This window comes from Rhincodon typus, chromosome 11 (assembly GCF_021869965.1).
Source record: "Rhincodon typus isolate 14 chromosome 11, sRhiTyp1.1, whole genome shotgun sequence".
NCBI lineage: Eukaryota > Metazoa > Chordata > Chondrichthyes > Orectolobiformes > Rhincodontidae > Rhincodon > Rhincodon typus.
The window spans coordinates 60765751-60788004 of NC_063342.1; the positions used below are offsets into that span (position 1 = coordinate 60765751).

The following is a 22254-nucleotide window of genomic DNA, read 5'->3' on the forward strand; positions in this document are numbered from 1 at the left end:
CGGGAGTTGAAAAGTGTAATTGAAGCATATTCTCACCAGTATCCAGTGTGTTCATTAAGTGAAATATTTATGAAAGGAGATTGTCAAACATGATTTGTTTTCATTTATCTGTTGTGTGTGTAACACATGATCAGATATTCTGCCCAAGTAGTAGAGAGGTGTGCCAACCTGTCCTGCATTTGATTTTGGTGTACAGACCACATCTGCCAACTCACCAATCTATCAACTGGATCTGAAAGCTTAAGCTTTTCTGGTGGAGAGATTGTTATAAACAAGTTTTGCTGCATCATTTAATTATTGAAGGCACTTGATATTGTTGATTATTTTCTTGATTTGTAAGGATATTGTTCGGATTTTGATAGTTAAAAAATCTGACTAAATGAAGCTGTTTTGAGAATGTTCTACAGAAAAATCATGTGGAAATCCTCTAGCCATTTTGGAAAAGAAATATCTTCGTTCATTTCTGTTAAGATATCACTTTGAAAGTCAGAACTCTGGAGATCTGAAGAAGAGTTATATCAGGCTTGAAATGTTAATTCTATTTCTCTCTCCACAGATGCTGCCAAGCCTGATGAGTATCTCCAGCATTTTCTATTTTTTTATATTTTATTGTACGGTTTGATGCCACGCTATGGACTGATACTTACATTCATATAACTGAATCCTAGCTGTGTCAAGTATTCTCATTGTGTTAATTACTTACCTCACTTCGATGGCATCCCTCTGATTGTGGCCCCATCATACCATGCATCATTCCCAAAACAACTCCCACTCAGCAGATACCTAGCAAAAGTCTGGCACCCCCTGTACTTATGCCATCATTGAAAGGGTGCTATGTACCCAGGCAAGTGTTGGCAATCAGTGTTACCCCTCATTGGCAATGTCATGGCACAGCATCCATGTAGCCCTGGTGCCCACAGGACCTAGTTAGCATGGTTGACACTCCCTTGCATGTACAACATCAACTTCTCACTCCGGCCGAGCGACACAGCTTATCTGTCCTTAACTACCTGCTGTATAAACAGTCTCTCTGAGTCACTGCTGCTCTATCCCCAGTGCCCACTGCAATTCAACACTGTTCAGGAGAGGAACATCACATACAAACAAGCAAATCCAAACACTGGCTTTTATTTACAGCCAGCAGGAGCAAATTCAACCCTGTCCATGGGTTTGTAGTGCCTGACCCATCTAAACACCGTCATGGGCAAGGAGAGCTTCCTTCTCCCCAGTATCCCCATCCTTCTTCCCAGAAGACTGCTCCGATTCCCTCAGCATCTATCACATCACCTCACTGCCTGTCCCAATTATGCAGAGCACACCAGGATGTTACAGAAAAATTAGTCTAGATTGTACTGGAGGGCAGCCTCCAGCCCCCGCAAGACTGGTCCAAGGAGTGGAATCACATCTTCGGCAGCCCCATTAGAGCATTTGAGATGGTAGTTAGGGCAGTGGCATGCTCCTCCTGCAAGGTGAGAGATCAGGGACACTTCCACCATCCCTGATGATGACTATACCTGTGGGAAGTACACCCAGCTGCAGCTCCTGGGAGACTGTATTAGGGAGCTGGAGTTGGATGCACTCAGGAACACCCGAGATGCTGAACGCATCATAGATGAGAGTTTTCGTGAGCTGGTCACACCTAAGGTGCAGGCAGATAATTGCTGGGTAGCCACCAGAAAAGGCAAAGGGAGTAGGCAGAGAGTCCAGGAATCCCGTGTGGCCATTCCCCCTCATCCCCATTTTGGATACTGTTGGGGGAGAAATGACCGATCAGGGAAAAGCACCAGTAGCCAGGTTGGTGGCATTATGACTGGCTCTGGGTCACAACAGGAAATGGTAACGGTAAACAGGACCTTAGTGATAGAAGACTCAATAGTTAGGTGGACAGACAGGAGATCCTGTGGCTGCAAACGGGAATCCAGGATGGTGTGTTGCTTCCTGGGTGCCAGGGTCCAGGATGTCTCAGAGCGGCTGCAGAATGTTCTCAAAGGGGAGGGTGAGCAGCCAGAAGTCATTGTGCATGTTGGAACAATTGACATCGATAAAAATAGGGATGAGGGCCTGCAGAGTGATTATACAGAGATAGGAAATAAGTTAAAAACCAGGACTTCGACAGTGGTAATCTCTGGATTACTTCCAGTGCCATGTGCTGTGAGGGTAGGAACAGGAGGGTATGGCAGATGAATGTGTGGCTAAAGAATTGATGCAAGGGGCAGGGATTCAGATTCCTGGATCATTGGGATCTTTTCTGAGGCAGAGGTAACCTGCTAAAAAGGGACGGGTTGCACCTGATCTGGAGTGTTCCAATATCCTGGCAGGTAGAGTGGCTAGTGCTGCAAGGGAGGGTTTAAACCAGATTGGCGGTTGGGGGAGGTGGGTGGAACAAACTTCCTGGAAAAGCTCAACAGGTCTGGCAGCATCTGTGAAGAAAAGGTCAGAGTTAACATTTCGGGTCCAGTGACCCTTCCTCAGAACAGCAGGGAGGCAGGCGTGAGGCTGGAAGGAGATACAGTAATCAGAAATAACAAGTTAAAGAGACAGGTAAGACTGGAACAGGATAGGGAGCGAGGAATGCCTGTTGGATTAAATTACATCTATTTCAATGCAACAGGGCTGACAGCTAAGGCCGATGAACTCAGAGCATGGATAGGTATATGGGGCAGGGATATTATAGCCATTACAGAAACAAGGCTAAGGGAGGACAGGACTAGCAACTTAATGTGCCAGAGTACAGGTGTGTAGGCGAGACAGAGGTTGAAGAAAGAGGAGAGGCAGTTGCATTTTTGATTAAGGGGAGTATCACAGCAGTAGTCAGAGATGAAATAACTGAGGGATCATCCAGTGAGGCTTTGTGTGTGGAGTTAAGAAATAAGAAGGGGGTGGTGACATTATTGACATTATTGGGGTTGTATTATAGGCCCCCAAATAGTCAACAGGAATTAGAGGAACAAATTTGCGGAGAGATTGTGAAGACTTGCAGGAGAAACATAGGGGATACAGGAGTTTATTGAAGATGGAAATCAGGAGGACGAAAAGGGGGCACAAGATAACTTTGGCTGAGAAGATTAGGGTGAATCTAAAGAGGTTTTTTAAGTATATTAAAGGAAAAAGAATAACTAGAGAGACAATAGGACCCCTCAAGGACTAAAGTGGACATGTATGTGTGGAACCGCAGGAGTTGGGCGAGGTCCTCAATGAATATTTCTGCTCTGTGTTTACCGTGGAGAAAGATGTGAAGACTTGGGAACTTGGGGAACTTAGTGGCGATATCTTGGCGACAGTCCATATCACAGTAGAGGAGGTGTTGGAATTATTTGAATGTATGAAGGTGGATGAATTGCCTGGTCCTGATCAGATATATCCAAGACACCTGCAAGATGCTAGAGAAGAAATTGCAGCAGCCCTGTCTGATACATTTACATCATCATTAGCCACAGGTGAGGTCGCGGAAGACTGGAAGGTAGTGAATGTTGTGCCCTTATTCAAGAAAAGCTGCAAAAAAAACCTGGGCATTGTAGACCAGTAAGCCTGACATCTGTGATAGGAAAGTTTCTTGAGAAGATACTGAGGGATAAGATATACACGCATTTGGAAAGACGGGGTTTGATTAGCAGCAGTCAGCATGGCTTTGTGCATGGGAAATCATGCCTCACAAATTTGTTAGATTTCTTTGATGAAGTGGCCAGAAAGTTTGATGAGGGCAGGGTGGTAGACGTAGTCTATATGGATTTCAGTAAGGCCTTTGATAAGGTTCCACATGTTAGACTGCTCTGGAAGGTTAGATCACATGGAATCCAGGGAGAGCTGGCAGATTGGATATATAATTGGCTTGAAGGTAGGAAGCAGACAGTAAGAGTGAAGGATGCTTGTTGGACTGGAGGCCTACGAGTGTGCCTCAGGGCTTGGTGCTGGGCCTGTTGCTGTTTGTTATCTCTATCAATGATTTGGATGAGAACGTACAAGGCACAATTAGTAAGTTTGTGGATGACACTAAAATAGGTGGTATCTTGAACAGTGAGGAAGTATATCAGAAATTGCAGCAGGACCTTGATCAGCTGGGGAAGTGGGCCAAGAAATGGCAAATGGAGTTTAATACTGATAAGTGTGAGATGTTGCATTTTGGAAAGTCAAACCAAGGTAGGATTTTCATGGTGAATGGTAGGGGGTAAGGAGTATAATGGAACAGAGGGACCTTGGAGTTCAGGTGCACAGTTCTCTGAAAGTGGAGTCACAGGTAGACAGGGCAGTGAAGAAGGCTTTTGGCACACTGGCCTTCATCAGTCAGGGCATCGCATATAGATATTGGAAGTTATGTTGCAGTTGTACAGGACATTGGTGAGGCTGCAGTTGGAGTATTGTGTTCAGTTTTGGTCACCTTGCCATAGGAAGGATGCTATTAAACTAGAAAGAGTGCAAAGGAGATTTACAAGGATGTTGCCAGGACTCAAGGAACTGAGTTATACTGAGAGGTTGGATAAGCTAGGACTTCTTTTTAGAGTATAGGAGACTGAGGCAGCATCTTATAGCAGTGTACAAAATCATGAGAGGCATGGATAGGATGAATGCATTAAGTCTTTTTCCCAGGATTGGTGAATCGAGGACTAAAGGGCATCAGTTTAAAGTAAGAGGGGAAAGAATACATGGGAGCCTGAGGGGCAGTTTTTTTACACAGAGGGTAGTATGCATATGGAATAAGCTGCTAGCAGAAGTGGTTAAGGTGGGTATGTTAACAATGTTTAAAAGGCATTTGGACAAATACATTGATAGGAAAGTTTTAGAAGGATATGGGCCACCTGCAGGGAAATGGTGTTAGTGTGGATGGACATTTCGGTCATAGTGGACCAGTTTGGGCCTAGGGTCCTGTCTCTGTGCTGCAGGACTCTATGACTCTATGACTCTATGACCCATTGTCTGTTCACCATAGCCCAGGTTGAAGCAAGGGCAGCATTGTATTTGTGCTCTGCATCAGTCAGTAGGTTGCACAATGGTGTCATGAACCATGTTCGTGATGGCTTTTCCTTAGCCCCAGTAACCAACCTTGTAAACCATCTGGACTCTCAGATACACAAGAGTGCTCCAGGATGTAGGAGCCAATGGCAGCTGCGAGGGTAGTGGGCATACACCTCCAGGAAGTGGTGACAGTGATCATAGATCACCTGAACATTAATGGAATGAAATCCCTGCCTGTCAATGAATTCTGCAGCGTTGTCATACTGTCCTCTCAGTGCCACGTGTGTGTATAGTCGATGGCACCCTACACCTGGGGGGAAGCCAGCTATGTTTCCAAATCCTATTGCTAGGCTGCAGCAGTTGCCTCATCATGGATAAATGAAATTAACTAGTTTTCCCTTGCAAAGATGGCAACTGTCACTGATGTAGGAGCAGTATTAGGCCATTCAGCCCATCAAGTCAGCTCCATCTTTCAATGAAATCATGGTTGATCAGATAATCCTTCACTCCACTTTCTTGCCTTTCTCCTTGATCTTTTATTGATTAAAAACCTCTCTGTTTATCACAGCCTTGAATATTCATAATGTTCCAGCCTTGACAGCCCTCTGTGGCAGAGAATTTTAAAATTTACTACACTCTGTCTTTAATAGTTGACCCCTTACTCTACCAGTATATCTTCACATACATTTCAGGATAAATCAGAAGATGTTTTGCTTTTCCATTGTTTTTGTGAAAGCCAATGGAAACAATGCTGTAAGCCCCATGACTCCGCCAATCCCTACCCACCCCAATCCTGCCCTGCCATCCCCTCTCACAACTGCCTCCACACCCCTGCTTCCAAAGGGAAACCCAGGGTGCTTTAGATATCTTGTGAAATATAAGCAAGCACCAATCAACCAATAAGTATTCATGGTGTGCTTGGTCTGCTCTACACCCAAGAGAATAGTCTTTTCTTCTTTCAAATAGTTTATTTCTATCGCCAAGTAAAATGTTACTCCGTCTCACAGAGTTACAAAATATTAAGCAAATTCTCGACTCAAACTGCCTTATAGTTTATACTAAGAAACTGTAAAACATTAATCCACCAGAATTAAGAAGTGTAAATCAAGCATATTAAAAAATGCTAGAAACCTCTTTCATTGAGAACATTCTTTGAAACCAAAAGGTTTTGCTTGGTTCTCAACTAATGCAAGTTAAAAGGTGTACAGCTGTGTCAACATCGTTACATCGAAAGCATCTTAAGTATGAAGAGATTGATCTAGGTTTGTTTGTATGGCTCATAAAGTGTATTGTACGTTATAATCTTATGAAATCAATAGAAAATTAGCATAATTTTATTATGGAGAAAGTTGTTTAACCAAACCTGGTACTAATCCGACAAACAGATCATAGATAAATCCTTCAGAACATTCAATTAAATCCATAGGCTCCAAGAGATAACAAGGTGTAGAGCTGAATGAACACAGCAGGCCAAGCAGCATCAGAGGAGCAGGAAAGCTGACGTTTCGGGCCTAGACCCTTTTTCAGAAAAGGGTTCTGAAATAAATAGGGAGAGAGGGGGAGGTGGATAGAAGATGGATAAAGGAGAAGATAGGTGGAGAGGAGACAGACAGGTCAAGAGGCGGGGATGGAGCCAGTAAAGGTAAGTGTAGGTGGGGAGTTAGGGAGGGGATAGGTCAGTCCAGGGAGGACGGACAGGTCAAGGGGGCGGGATGAGGCTGGTAGGTAGGAGATGGGGGTGGGGCTTGAGGTGGGAGGAGGGGTTAGGTGGGAGGAAGTACAGGTTAGGGAGGCAGGGACAAGCTGGGCTGGTTTTGGGATACGGTTGGGGGAGGGGAGATTTTGAAGCTTGTGAAGTCCACATTAATACCATTAGGCTGCAGGGTTCCCAAGCAAAATATGAGGTGCTGTTCCTGCAACCTTCGGGTGGCATCGTTGTGGCAGTGCGGGAGATCCAGGATGGACATATCGTCTGAGGAATGGGAGGGGGAGTTGAAGTGGTTCGTAACTGGGAGGTGCAGTTGTTTAGTGCGAACCGAGCGTAGGTGTTCCGCAAAGCAGTCCCCAAGCCTCCACTAGGTTTCCCCCATGTAGAGGAGGCCACAACGGGAACAGCGGATGCAGTATACCACATTAGCAGATGTGCAGGTGAACATCTGTTTGATGTGGAAAGTCTTCTTGGGGCCTGGGATGGGGGTGAGGGGGGAGGTGTAGGGGCAGGTTAGCACTTCCTGCGGTTGCAGGGAAAATTGCCGGGTGTGGTGGGGCTGGAGGGGAGTGTGGAGCGGACAAGGGAGTCCCAGAGAGAGTAGTCCCTCCGGAAAGCAGATAAGGGTGGGGAGGGAAACATGTCTTTGGTGGTGGGGTCGGATTGCAGATGGCGGAAGTGTCGGAGGATGATGTGTTGGATCCGGAGGTTGGTGGGGTGGTACGTGAGGACGAGGGGAATTCTTTTTTGGTTGTTATTGCGGGGAGCAGGTGTGAGGGATGAGTTGCGGGAAATGCGGGAGACTCGGTCGAGGGCCTTGTCAACCACTGAGGGGGGGAAGTTGCAGTCCTTGAAAAACGAGGACATCTGAGATGTTCAGGAGTGGAATGCCTCATCCTGGGAGCAGATGCGGCGGAGGCAAAGGAATTGGGAATAGGGGATGGCATTTTTGCAGGAAGGTGGGTGGGAAGAGGTGTATTCTCGGTTCCAATCCTGGAGAATGAAGATGTGTATGAAAAGAAGAATTTTCTCACAGACTGTTGTTAACTTACTTACTGCTGATGGCTTATTTAGTTTTCGATGTCCAGGGCTTGTTAGGATGGTATGAAGGACTCTAGCATAGGTGACATTACACTGCCACCAAGCCATCTATGTGTTGTTCTAGATTTGACATTGGATACAGTTGTGTGTGTAATACTCATGTATAACCCTCACTGCCGGTCTTAGAGGCTGTGGTCCAAGAGCACACATTCCTGGCTTATTCCTCAGAAGAGAGATTTTGCACATATTAGGATCATCATCGGTTGCATGACTCCCCCTCCAAGAGCTGCTTAAAATATTGTGACATCTGCTCCTGAAAAATAAAGTTCCTTATTCAAACTCCCGTTAAGAGTACGTAGACCCCATACGCGACGCAAATTGAATCTTCCCTCCTTTTAAAACATAAACAAGACCATATTAAACATATGCTATATTGAACTCATGGTTGTACCTGAATCTGTGAAAACACAAATTATAACCTGCATCTAACGGAGATAGAATTTAATCAAGATGTAGAGTGAAAAAGGATGTATAGTCAACAATGAGAAAAATCATCAGGCTGGTTTTAAGGTGGGTCTTAAATGATGAGGAAGAAGTGGAGAGATAAAGGGCTTGAGGGAGAGAATTCCCAAGAAATGGACATGACTTTGAAGCCCTTGGCTACCAATGGTAGTGAGAAAGAAGGAGACCATACATTAGAGATCAGAGTGGGAAGAGTTCAGAGTTCACTGGGTGGTTTTGTACAATGGGCAGAGGTTATAGAAACAGGGAAGGATGAGGTGAAGAAAGGAATTATTAAAATACAATGGCTGTACAGCCTCACTTCACATAACTATACAGAATCACAGAATGTCCAAACCTCTCCTGAACTCCAGACTGCCAAGCCTTTCTAATTGCCAATACCTTCCAGAGCCTTGGGCCATTTAATGCTCCGGGTCTCTCCAGTGCTGCAGGTCTATTTCAATGTTGCCTGGTGTTTAATGGATTTGGGACCCTGGAGGAAGCTTGCAATGATAGCTGCACAATACAGGCACAAATAGTACAGAGCGGGCACAGTCAGAACAGACAAGACCACTACAATACACTTTAGAATGGGAGAGAGTCTTAAAACCTCACGGAGATGAACACATAAACAAAATACATTAAGTAAGCACTAATCTAAGATCAGAACGTGGTCCAACTATGTTACTATAAATAGTAGTATTTAATCTGAAAGTATAATAGATAACATTACTTTGAAGTTTAAGCCTCAAGACAGTTCTTGACTTTGCATCCACCTTGACCAGTCTGTGTTGAACCCAAAGTCAGAGGATGGAATCGTGTAAGGGTCTGAGCAACATGGGCAAGGATAAGGTTTGTGAATGAATCAGAAGAGAAGTGCAATGAGGCCTATGTCAATGGTGGGGGCATCACTGCACCTTTTATGCTTTCTATAAATAGTATAGCGAGTTTCACACTAGGGCAGTGCATGTTGCAAATTACAGGGGATTATTGCTTGTTCATCACCTTGTTGACAGCCCAGCATGCCTAATTAATATTCAGCTTTCTATCTTACCACTCTCCCCCCACAAACGAAGTGTCAAGAAAACTCAAAATGGATACTGCAGCTGGTATTTGGTGGATTCAGCTCAAGGCTTGCTCTGAATGACCTCCAAATCGTGTTCAACCAAAGTACATTTCAGGACACAACCTACATGCACCCCCATCCACAGACATTGGCATCCAGCATGTGCCAGTCATGGCACCTCTCTGATATAGTTGCAGGCCGCTTACAGAGTCACATTGCATGGCACTCTGGCAGCTATCACTGAAAGGCTGCAGTGAAGGGACACTGCGTGCATAGAGAGGTACCCCAATCAAGGGTTGGACTAGGTGGTTCGCTGGCTCTCTTAGTGTTCACAGTTTCTATGCCTTGCCATACTATATTTGAAAGTGCATTGGATCTCTAGGCAGATCCAATCCTGATGTATTGAGTTGCTCTTTAGCACAGATACAGCCTCGTTGTGCTTGTTAGTAGGTATATGTCCAGGGGTGGGAAATGTCTTGCTCTACAGCACACCAAGATGTCAATTTAACACCTACAGCATGTGCCTGCCTGACAACACATTACATATTCATTAAAGCAAATGCCAAGACAAGAACTGCTAGGGATGCATCCTCAGTCCAGTCAAGTGGTGGGGGTCTCCTATCTGTCAAAATCTCCCGGTATCCTCAGTCACTGGCACACTCTACATCAAGGTCAGTCATCTGATTGGCATACTCACCATCAGGGCATCTGTCCTTGTACAGTCCAGGGATGTCCAGCAGCCAATCCTGCAGGGCTAGCACAAGAAGTCAGGAGAATTGCGTACCAGCGGTTCGGGGTGGGGGGTGGGTGTGGGAGCTGCAAATATAGTGTTCAGTGTTCAGGTCAGTCATGCCTAGGGGCTGCTCCTCAAAATCAGTCCAAGGTCTGGAGTGAATACAGTTCGAAGGTCCATCTGACAAACTTTCAGGAGGGTGCAATGAGGGGCAGTGGAAGAATCACTGCCAGAAGCAGGGGGGGGGGGGGGGCCGTTGGGGGGATTCAAGGCTGGGCCTGGAGGGAAGCAGTGGAATTTGTTGAGGTGAGGACAATGAGGATGACAAGAAGGGAGCCAATGCAGAACAGCATTGGAGGGCATGGTAGGCGAGGGGAGGATGTTTAATGGCAGTGTCCACCCACCGTGGCTTCCACAGGGGAGCATGGAGGAGCAGGGTGGGCATCATTAAGTTGTAATGTCAGGGTTCGGGGTCAGGGAGGAGAGTTGGGGCGAAGTTCAATGTGGTGAGTCTCCACACAGGATGGATGGACAGAAATGGGCTGTCAAGATAGCGCAAAGTAAAAGGGCATACTATTTTGAATACCTGCAAAGCCACCTTGGAAGTTTTAGTGCCAAATAATAAGGTCTTTAGAGGCATTAGCTTCAACGTTCTGATAGTCAGTGGTTAGTTCTGAAGTGTCAGTGATGCAAGCTCGAGGATGGCTTACCATATAATCTTCAACCAACTTAAAAGGGCCAAAGTGTGCTCTCATACTAGCAGTTGACTGTTATGTTTGTCCTCTCCTAATTGTTTTTACTGAAATACAACAAATATATGTAAAGTTTCTTTTTTGCTCAGATACAACAAACAACAATCTATAAGAAGTTGATAAACAAATCTTTCTTTTATAGTTAAACCTTTCCTCGAAGGAACCTTTGAGACAGAACAAGGCAGTGCCGATGATGAAATCCTCAATGGTGAGAACGTAGTGATTATTTTGCAATCTGTCAAATATCCTCTACACATAAAGTCACAGTGTTATACATCATGGAAACAAGACCCTTCAGTCCACACTGATCATGTTCCCAAACTAAACTAGTCTCACCTACATCTGTTGGCCCATATCCCTCCAAACCTTTCCTATTCATGAATTTATCCAAATGTCTTTTAAACATTGTAACCGTACCTGCACCCACCACTTTCTCTGGCAGTTCATTCCACATATGAACCACACTCTGTGTAAAAATGTTGCCTCTCATGTCCTTTTTAAACCTTTCTCTTCTCACTTTAAAAATATGCCTCCTAGTTTTGAAATCCCCCACCCTAGGGAAAAGATCTTTGTCACTTAGCTATGGCCCTTGTGATTTTATAAACCTCAATAAGGTCACCCCTCAACTTCCTATGCTCCAGTGAAATAAATCCCAGTCTTTCCAGTTTATTTTTATATCTCAAACCTTCCATTCCAGACAACATATGCTTTTGCCATATATAATCAATATTCCCACACCTGCGGCAGAAATACCGAGATAGATTTAAAACTGTAGGCAATTTTAAAGGAGACCACCGTTCCTTCCATGAAGACGACACAATTCTGTGCTCCATAATCTGAGAACAAGCAAAATTCTCAAACAGAGTTAAGCATCCACGTGAAATTCATAGATAATTTATTAAATGGTCTCTGCAGATTAACGGAAAACTGTGACTATCAAATTTTGAAATCAGAACTCATAAAAGTCGGAATTGTTACTGGAATTACTGATGAGTCTTTATCAGATTTATTCCAGTCCAAAGAAGATTTGACTTTGAAAAATTTTTCAAGTGAAACTGGAAACCAGGAAACCAGAATAGTTACAGGCAAATGTTAAGAGGAGAAAGACAACATTGTCACAGAGGACTAACAAAAGCTATCCACTTTATAAAGGTACAAATACTCCACAGATACACGTGATGAACCAACATACGAAGTAGGCCAAAAGGAAGATATTACGAATGCAGTGAAACAAAGAAGCTTTACATGCACAAACAGTGCCCAATTATGACAAAAAAGTATGCTACATCTGTGAAACTATTCATGACTTGCAGAAGATTGCCAAAGTAGGATTCATTTTCATAGCTGCAAAAACACCAAATGCTTGCTCATACGAAGATGTTAAATGTGACAGAACTTAATCAATTGGAAAAGATCTCTCCAATGCCCACATGCCATGAACAAATTAAAAAAGGAAGCAAATACTGAGAACAAGAACAGGTAGTAAAATGCATTTCAGCTCATTGACAAATCTTTGATTGAAGTTTTGCTAAATTTGAATGGAGTTGGCTCACCTGCTGCTGTGTGAAAGACACAGGTCAGGAATATGATGGAACATGCTTCCCTTGTCTAGATAGGTACACTTCCAACAGTCAAGATGCTCAGCAACCTCCAGGACAAAGCAGCCCACTTGATTAACACATTAAAGAATCATTCACTTCCTCCATATTTACAATGTGCACTGCAGAAATTCACCAAAGCTCCTTAGACAACCATATTCTAAACCTGCAATTTCTACCACCTGGAAAGACAAGGGTAGCAAGTGAATGGGAACACAACCGCCTGTAAGTTCCCTTCAAGGTCATATAACATCATGACATAGAATTCTCATTGTCACTGAGTCAAAATACTGAAACATCCTCCCTAAAAGCACCCTGGGTGTATTCTACACCCCAAGGATTGCAATGGTCCAAAAAGACAGTTTGCCACCACCTTCTCAAGGGCAATTAGAGATTAACAATAAATGCTGGTCACTCACACCTTATGAGTTAATAAAAACACAGCCGATGAGAGAGCAAAGTAATCTGCTGAACAAATTGATACAGCAGGTTTGGTTTTCATGTTAGATGATGAGTTAACACAAGTTCAAGCACAAGGCCATAACCTTTTGTCTTTCAAAAAAGAGAGATCAGTGCCAGTCAGATAATTGTAAATAAACACAATCCTTCGTTACAGATATGAAAATCTCTATTTCACCAGGAAGACATTCACAGAGGGTGAATTAAGATGTCCAAAGATATTCAAATGTTAGAAGCTTACATACATTAGCACAGATGTATCAGCAGATTTAGAAGAAAGATTTGCTTGTGAAGCTCAATGGGTAGGTTCGTCTTTGTGGGGACTTTAAACAAACAGTCAACCACTTTTCACAACTGGTTGGATACCCAATCCCTGGCAGTGAGGATTTACATGCAGTCGCAGAAGGCACTGTCCTTCACGAAGCTGGACATGAATCATGTGTACTCACAACTGCAGTTCGATGAGGATTTCCAGAAGAATGCTACAATTAATTCCCGTAAAGGTTTGTACCAATATATGAGACTGCCATTTGAGGTACCATCAGCCTGCGCAATCTTTTAGCAGATGGTGGAGAGCATTTTACAAGGTCACCATTTATCTGGACCTTTTTTTACTAATCATTTGTGGGATGTCGGTGTCGCTGGCTGACCAGCATTTCTTGCCCATCCCTAGATGACATGTTAATAACAGGGGAGACCAATAAGGAGCATTTTCAGAACTTGGACTCAGTCCTTAGATGTTTCTCCTGGTGGATGTATGCCTTAGAAGGCAAAAATGTGTGTTCCAGGTGCCCCAAGTGATCTACTTGGGTTACAGAGTTGACAAAACTGGATTACACCCATTGGAAGATAAAGTGAGGGTGATCAAAGGTGCCCTGGCTCCCACATCTGTACTGGAGCTTAGGCTTTCCCTTGGGCTGGTGAATTATTATGGGAAGTTAATATATAACCTGGCCTCCATCCTGGAAACCTTGCATCAACTCTTTAAAAAAGGATCAGCCTTGGTAAAGGTCACATAGACAAGCCATGGCTTTCTGGAAGGTGAAGAAACTGCTTTCATCCTCTAAGGTGTTGGCACACTATGATTCCAAGCGAAGTCTGATATTGACATGTGATGCCTCCCCATACAGCATCGGGGTAGTAATAGTTCATATGTGGCTTAATGGAGAGGAACACCCAATACTCTATGCATCCAGAACCTTGGCTAATGCAGAGCCCAGAAGAAAAGGAGTTAAAATTACATTTTTAAAAAATATGCTCATGATTATTTTCCTGAGTTGCTTACAGCAGCATCCCGAAGATTCATATTCATTTCCTGGAGTATTGACAGCTCTCATCTATTGAGCCTGTTAGCTAATAAAATGATATGGGTTTGGAGGGTTAACAAAGAAAGACAAACGGGATTTACACAGAGAGTGATTCGTGTGTGGAACAAACTTTGCAGAGGAAGTGGTGGATGCAGGTACAATTACTTGGTTCATTTAAAAGACATTTAGATAAGTACATGAATGAGAGATCTTTGGAGGGTTAACGGCCAAGTGCAGGCAGATTTGGCTAGTTTAGTTTGGGATTATGGTTGGCACAGATTGGTTGGACTGAAGTGTCTGTTTCTGTTCTGCACGACTTTGAAATTTTTTTTTGAAAAACAAGATGAGATGCCGTAAGAATTCATGGAAAGAAAATTGGACCCTCGATAGTATTAATAAAAAAGAACTCGATATGTGTTTCTTTTGGTCAGATTATAGATTTGAAGATGCTGTGCACAAATATTATATAATATATTAAATATTTCTCTCTCAGTTGTACCTGAAATCCCTTACGAAGAGGGGCCTGTGATTTTGGGAGGAGGCAGAAAAGAGATAAAGAAAATCCTGGCAAACAGAAATAATGGGAGAAAGAGTGAAGTGATAAAGAACATTATTCCTCAACCTGTAGCCACGCCCCATCCCCAGGACCGTCTCCAGCCATTTGACTATGAGGATAGTATTTACTTTGGGAACCACGATGAGAAAGAACTTGATCTCGGTTATGAGAGCACAGCAGATGAGATTGAGAACTACATTGACTCTGAGGAGCTGAATCCCAGGGGAGATGTATTTGGTAAGTTAAACCTCTTCAACATAGCAACCAAGATGATGTTTCAGTTTAATAGCATAGACTATAAAGATAAATATGAAACATCTGTTGTTGTATTGCTCAAGAACTATGTGAGTGTTTATTACCATGAAAGATTGCAGATTATAGCTCTGCAGAGATAGCATTTGAAAAGAGATTTTCATTTTTAATTGTCATATACCACTCAGTGTTAATTGAGCATGATTGTACAAATGCTCATTTTTTCACGCATTACAGATATACAAGTAAAAGTTTACAGGTTGGGGAAAATGTAACTGTTAATCAAGACAATAACAAATAACAACAATACAGTTGAGGAGTCTCAATGTGAAATTATAACTTCTGGATTATGTTATTTTTGGGAAAATTTAAGTCACCTCCCCAGTTATAAACTTGAGACTGTGCTTGTTAAGGTAAACAGTATACAGTGAAATAAGAGAATTAATGCAAAATATAAATGATCGAATATTTGTTAAAGTTCCTGATGACTGAAGAATTATAAATCGTTTTTATTAATTCTACAAAATTGCTCATAGGCGATGTGTTATTATTAAATTTCAGGAATTATCATTATGGTGATGAGAGCTACAGCATACTTGTGAATATCTTTCTGTTTATCATGAATAAGACAAAAAAAAGCATAAATTAATATGAGGACCAAGGAAGTAAATAAAACAAAAATATTCTTCCAATTATTATCACTGAATATTTAATATAGCAATGTATTTAAAGATTCCGTAATGAACCAAAGAGTTCCCCATGAACACATTTTAAAATATTCATTACTAATTATACATGGTGTGATTCAACCCCACACAATAAAGCATTGATTTCTTACGACAAGTCTGCTTAGAGATAGCCCCTTCTTCAAACAAGAGCGAGTATGAAGTATTAGGGGCGGCAGGTTGAAGTTTTGAAGATGCTTTCCAAACTGAAGTCATTCCCTATGCACCTGGTAAGCGGTTACAGTGGGTGTGAGCACATTCGGGGATTGAGCGGCCCCTGTCCGATACTGAACCGTTAACACTTACCGTTGGGAAGCTCACGTCTTTAGTTTGTTCCTTGGAGATAGATCAGGTCTCTTAAACCCATTCGGTTGCATGATATACCTTCCCCTTTATTGAGTACTGGCTATCCTTGGTGGCTAGCCCTTTGCCTCTGAGTCAATAAGTTGTGGGTTTAAGTGTCTCTTAGTTCAGCACAGAAATCGACATTGATACTCCAATGTGATACTGAGGGAGTTCCCCACTGTTTGAGATGCTGCCTTTTAAATGAGACATTATGACAACAGCCCATCTGCTTTCTGAGGTAGATGTAAAAGCTCCCATGACATTATTTCAAAGAAGGGTTGGAGAGTTAGTCCCATTCCTCATTAACATCACAAAACAGATTATTTTAGGTTATTATCATATTGCTTTTTGATGAGTTTGGGGTGTGAAACATGAGTGGCTGCGTTTCATACATGAACAATAATGAATACACTTCAGAAAAGTTTGTAAACTTCTTCGGGATGTCTGCTGATTGTAATGGGTGTATAAATGTCAGTCTTTCATTTAAAAGGAAGCTGATGGAGGAAAATGAAACAACATGTGCACATAACTTGAAATTAAGCAGGGTGGGAGGAGGTTAATATGGAGAATTCTTATCTTCAGTTGGGCTAAAAAAACAAACAGGTCAATGATGCAATCTGTCACTCTGGAGACTGGCCTGTGGGTCAGCTGTATGTCACTTGCTGGATTGAATATCAGTTGTGCTTTCTGCAGCTGGAACAGATGATGGCATTGGGTGGAGCACAACATTTCTTTGGAGGGCACTGTTTCTGCCATCTTGTCATTTTTGTCATGTTCTTTTTCCGTGCCCTTCCTGGCAGCAGCAAGACGTCTATGCATCAACTCTGATCCTGGTCAGCTTGAGATATTGCTTGCAGTTAGATTGAAAACAAGGTACTGTGGATGCCAGACATTTGAAATAAGAAGGTGGTGCTGGAGAAACTCAGGTCTGGCAGCATCTGTTGATAAAACAGTTAACATTTCAAGTTCCTCATAACCTGCTTGTACACATCCTTGTACAGGGGGTTCTGCTATAAAACGTATCGCGGCAACATGAATTGGCTATAATGTGACTGATGAATAGGGGAATGTTATTTCTAAAACACAAACTTGTTTTGGCTATAATGCGATTTCACATCATTTCATGGGCTTTGCCCTGAGCATGCACAATGGGTAGGCGCTGAAAGAGTCTGCATGCTGGCATCACATGATCATCATGCTTTCTGTGAAAGGTACGTTGCTGCTTTTTCTGCAAATTCTGCCGTGTTACCCACAAAATGCGATGACAAAGTGACAAGAAAGTTAGCAAGAAGTGTCCTGGTGATGAAATTGTGGGTCGTGAATGTAAAAGAAAGGCTATAACACTGGAAGAGAAGGGGTGGCATGGTGGCTAAGTGGTTAGCACTGCTACCTCACAGTGCCAGGGACCTGGGTTCAATCCCACTGTCGGGCAACTGTCTTTGTGGAGTTTGTATGTTCTCCCTGTGTCTGTGTGTGTTTCCTGCCACAGTCCAAAAATATCTAGGCTAGGTGGTTTGGCCATGGAAAATTGCCCATAGTGTTGAGGGATGTGTAAATTAAGCAGGTTATGGGGGGATGAGTCTGGATGGGATGTTCTGAGAGTTGGTGTGGACTTGTTGGACAGAGGGCCTGTTTCCACACTGTAGGGATTCTATATTGCCTCTACTCTCAACCAATACAGGCTCCTTCCTTCTGGTAACATTTATTTTTATTTACTGATACTTAGATGAGAACATTGCAAACAGTCTATTTGCTGAATGTCCATTCACCTCACAATCCCAAGGAAAATCTAGGTCATGCTTTTTGGAAGTTGTTAATGCCAGGGTTGGCAGGGATTCTGGTGTTCGGCGAGGAAACAATGGGGAAACACACCTTGGGAGAAGCCCTGGTGTCCTCCTGCTGACCAAATGTGCTCAGTATGGCCTCAATATAACAAACACAATCTTCTATCAAAAAGGTAAATAGTAAACTACATGGAAGCACGCTAGATCAAAGCACTGGCATCTCCTGGATTACATCATTGTTCAAGTCAAAGCTCTAAGTGATGCCTGTATTAGTCAGTCCATGCAGGGGACTGATACCTGCTGGGCAGAACATCAGTGACGAACATTGACCTAACACCAAGACATCACAAGATCTAAAGGTCCCAGAGGAGGGAGGTAAATGTCTCCACCCCAAAGCAGCCCAATCAAAGAGAGGAATTCCCAAAGCAGCTCATAATCAACCTGACAAGCCTTCACACACCCAACTCTGTTTCAGAACTGTGGGACCAAGTCCTTTCTCCAACCCATTGTGTTGGAGAGGCACTGTCACCAGAACTGGCTCAACAAAAACAATGCAGGAATATGCAAACTCCTAGAATACACACAGGCAGCCCCCATTGCCTGGCAGAAAAAAAAACAAGGTCTGAAAATGAAATGCAGCATTCCAACAGCTCAAGACTGACACCCTGTAGCTTAAAAGTCAAGTTGTGTGAATAGAAAGTCCAAAAAGTCCCAACAGTATGATGACTGATAGGTGAAGTTTTTTTTGAAGCTACTAGAGCAGTCTATGTACCAAGGTCAAATGGTCAAAATTCCCTTTGTACTCAGGATGATGTCTATCTTCATAAGAATGATATTACTATCCATAATGCTGGAAAGATCATGTCCAACAACTTCTCAACCATGAATCAACTGTGACAGCTGATACTCTCCAGGCTACACCACACCCCCACCCGCCCCCAGGATCCTGTTTAGAATCCATGAATGATCCACTAATGATGATAGAGCAGCAACAGGTAGGTGGGAAACAAATAAAAATGTATAGCCCTGATGGTATTCCAGATAAGGTCTTAAAAGCTGGTGGACTTCGGCTTTGAAAGGTAAAGGAACTAGCCTCGGCTTCAGGAACGAGACAATTAAACTATCTTCCACAAGGATAAATGCTGTCAAAACCACGAGGTATTTCTCTCTTGACCATATCAGGAAAAATCCTAATACACATTCTCCTCAATTACCTGTTTTTGCAAAATCCACTCAGAGACATGTGGCCAGAGGAACATCTAACATTGTCTTTGCTGCCAGACAAATCCAAGAAATAGGTCGAGAGCAACACCAGGAAATCTTTATTATATACTTCATCCTGATGTGATTCAGTAAATCAAGAGGCTCTAAGAATGATGTCAAACAAGGATGTAGAAGCAACTTCATTACAATCCTGCAACTGCTTCATGATGATATGACTGCAATTGACTCGAGTGGAAGAGTTTTGATTTGCCCACATACATCTGTGATTCCTCTGATGCTTCACGCCAGTTTCAGAATTTGCAGTTTGCAAGTTCCAGCCCCCTCCTCTTTACCATGGACGTGCAATCCCTTTACACCTTCATCCTTCACCAGGATGGTCTCAGGGCTCTCCACTTCTTCCTGACCAAAGGCCTGAACCATCCCCACCCACCACCACCCTCCTCTACTTGGCCAAGCTCGTCCTCACCCTCAACATTTTGTCTCTTAACTCACCTCATTTTCTTCAGGTCAGAGGGGTAGCCATGTGTACCCGTATGGGTCCCAATTATGCCTGTGTCTTCGTGGGATATGCGGAACATTCCTTATTCCAGTCCTATTCTGGCCCCACCAAAAACGTTTTCTCCAATATATCGATGATATCATCAACGTTGATTCCCTCTCTCATCCAGAATTGGAAAAGTTCATCGATTTTGCTTCCAATTTCCACCCGCCCTCACTTTCACCTGGTCTATCCCTGATTCCTCCCTTCCCATCCTCAACATCTCTGTTTCCATTTCTGGTATTGACTGCCCACGAATATCCATTCTTAAGCCTTCAATTCCCACAGCAACCTGGACTATACGTTCTCGCACCCTGCTTCCTGTAAAGACTTCATTCCATTCTCCCAATTCCTCAGTCTCGTTGCATACGTTCGGATGAGGCCAACTTCAACAAAATGCTCACCTTCTTCCGTAACTGAGAATTCCCCAGCACTATTATCAACAGGATCCTCAACGAAGTCTGACCCATTTCCCTCAATTTCACCCTCACCCCCTCTCTTCCCTCCTGCAACAATAATAGGGTTCCCTTTGTCCTTACCTGCCACCCATCAGCAACCACATCCAGCATATCATCAGCTGCCATTTCTGCCACCTCCAGTGAGATGCCACCACCAGACACATTCCCCTCCCCTCCTTTGTCCACCTTACACAGGGACCATTCCCTCCAGGACACCCTGGGCCAATCTTCCTTCACTCCCAGCAAGCCCCCCACACAGCCCCACAGTACCTTCCCCTGCTGCCGAAGGTGTAACATCTGACCACTTACCTCCTCCTTCCTTAGTGTCCAAGGGCCCAAACATACCTTCCAGGTGAAGCAGCACTTTACTTGCACTTCACACAATCTGGTCTACTGCAACCGCTGCTCAAAATGTGGCCTCCTCTATACTGGGGAAACGAAGCATAGATTGGATGACAGCTTCGTAGAACATATACGTTCTGCCCCCAAAAATGACACTGAGCTTCCAGTTGCCTGCCACTTCATCATACCATCCTTTTGCCTGGCCAACATCTCTGTCTCTGGCTTGCTGCAGTGTTCCAGAGAAGCTCAGCACAAGCTGGAATAACAACACCTCATTTTCTGTGTGGGGACACTGCAGCTCTCTGGACTCAATATTGAGTTCAATAATTTTAGGGCCTAAACTCGCCCATGTCCCAGCCCCCTACTCCACACAGACCTTGTTATCACATAGTCTGCCAGTGCACACTGTCTATTGTTATCCACCAACAGTCCTCATTCACAGCTATTCACCCTCCTAGCCTGATTTTTATCAACTTCTTTGTCTGTGAAACTGTTCTTCTCTCTCTTTGGGCTCTATCCCCATCTATTGTTTAGTTCTGAACCCCACCCCCTACCTTATCTTCTGCATATAAACCAACATTTTCCCAGCTACCATCAGTTCTGAAGAAGGGTCACCGGACTCAAAACATTAACTCTGATTTCTCTTCACAGATGCTGCCAGACCTGCTGAGATTTTACAGCAAATTCTGTTTTGTTTTAGACTTTTGATTTAATTTGATTTGATTTATTATTGTTGCATGTATCTAGGTACAGTGAAAAGTTCTGTTTTGCATGCAGTACAGGCAGATCATATCATACAAAGTGAATTAGGGTAATAGAACTGAATACAATGTTACTGCTGCAGAGATGGTGCACAAGGAGCAAGATCAAGATTAAGTTTTGAATTTGAGAGGTCCGTTCAGAAGATCTGAAACAGTCCACTTCAAAACCTAAGCCATTGTCAAAGGGGCCATGTGATACCTTCCAAGGTATTTCCAATCTACTTGACACTGAATCAAAAATTGGTTGCCCTTTGATGCAAGTGTTAAATGCTGCCTAAATGAAAAAAATGTTTTAACTTCAGTCAGTGCTTAAACTGAACTAACCACTATGACCTACAGTATGCAGATGATACCATATGTGATTGCCCACTCTACATGAGATTTGCAAGCCAGTTACAAACTGCTCAATCCTGCATGTAAGAGATGTGGCCTATCCTTGAAAATTTCCAAAGAAGAACCCACATCAACCCAACCCAGACAGTCAAACACTTTACCTCCTGTACACACTCCAGAATATGCCAAGCATTTCTCATACCTTGGTATCCACGTCTCTCAAAGGCTCTTTATTGATGAAGAGATCCAACATCAGCTCCACAAATGTTCAGACAAACCTCCTGCAAAAGCAACAATAATGAACTGGACACTAAGAAACCACCTAATAACTTCTGAGTGTCTCAACAGTAAGGACCTGTTTTTTCAACTCTCCAATGGTCAGCATTCCAGGCAAGAACAAAGAAAACGCAACAATGCCTCTCCAAAGCCCTCCTTGAAGTAGAGCAACATTGATGTTAATAAATGGGAGGAGCTTGCTACAAACTATTCAAAAAGATAACAAATCTGTTAATCAAGCTACATCATGCTTTGAATTCAAATAAAATGATTATTCAGAGCATCAAAGAAGAGGGAGCAAAACCAGCACTACATTTTGGGTCTCCTGTCCTATCCACCCAAAGACCTTTAGGTTGAGAATTGACTTGCATGAGGACCCACAATAGAAAAAAAAACAAGCCTGACATCATCTTCAAATCCATGGATAACCAATGACAAGACTGTCTATTTACATATTCAATGTTACCAGTGTTTACACCACAGTGATAAGCTAAAGGCTGAGTTTGCTGACACTAGAGTATGTGTGATATGCACTGTTTAAATAC

General features: G+C 43.2%; 1 protein-coding gene across 1 annotated transcript in view; it reads left to right on the forward strand.

Annotated features, from left to right (window-relative positions):
• Window positions 1-22254, forward strand: part of egfl6 (EGF-like-domain, multiple 6) — an 88697-nt gene that overhangs the window by 44869 nt on the left and 21574 nt on the right. Inside the window, exons 8-9 of the mRNA XM_020533994.2 lie at window positions 10894-10959; window positions 14609-14908. Of these exons, the coding sequence (XP_020389583.1) occupies window positions 10894-10959; window positions 14609-14908 (366 nt within the window). The remainder of the gene's footprint in view (window positions 1-10893; window positions 10960-14608; window positions 14909-22254) is intronic.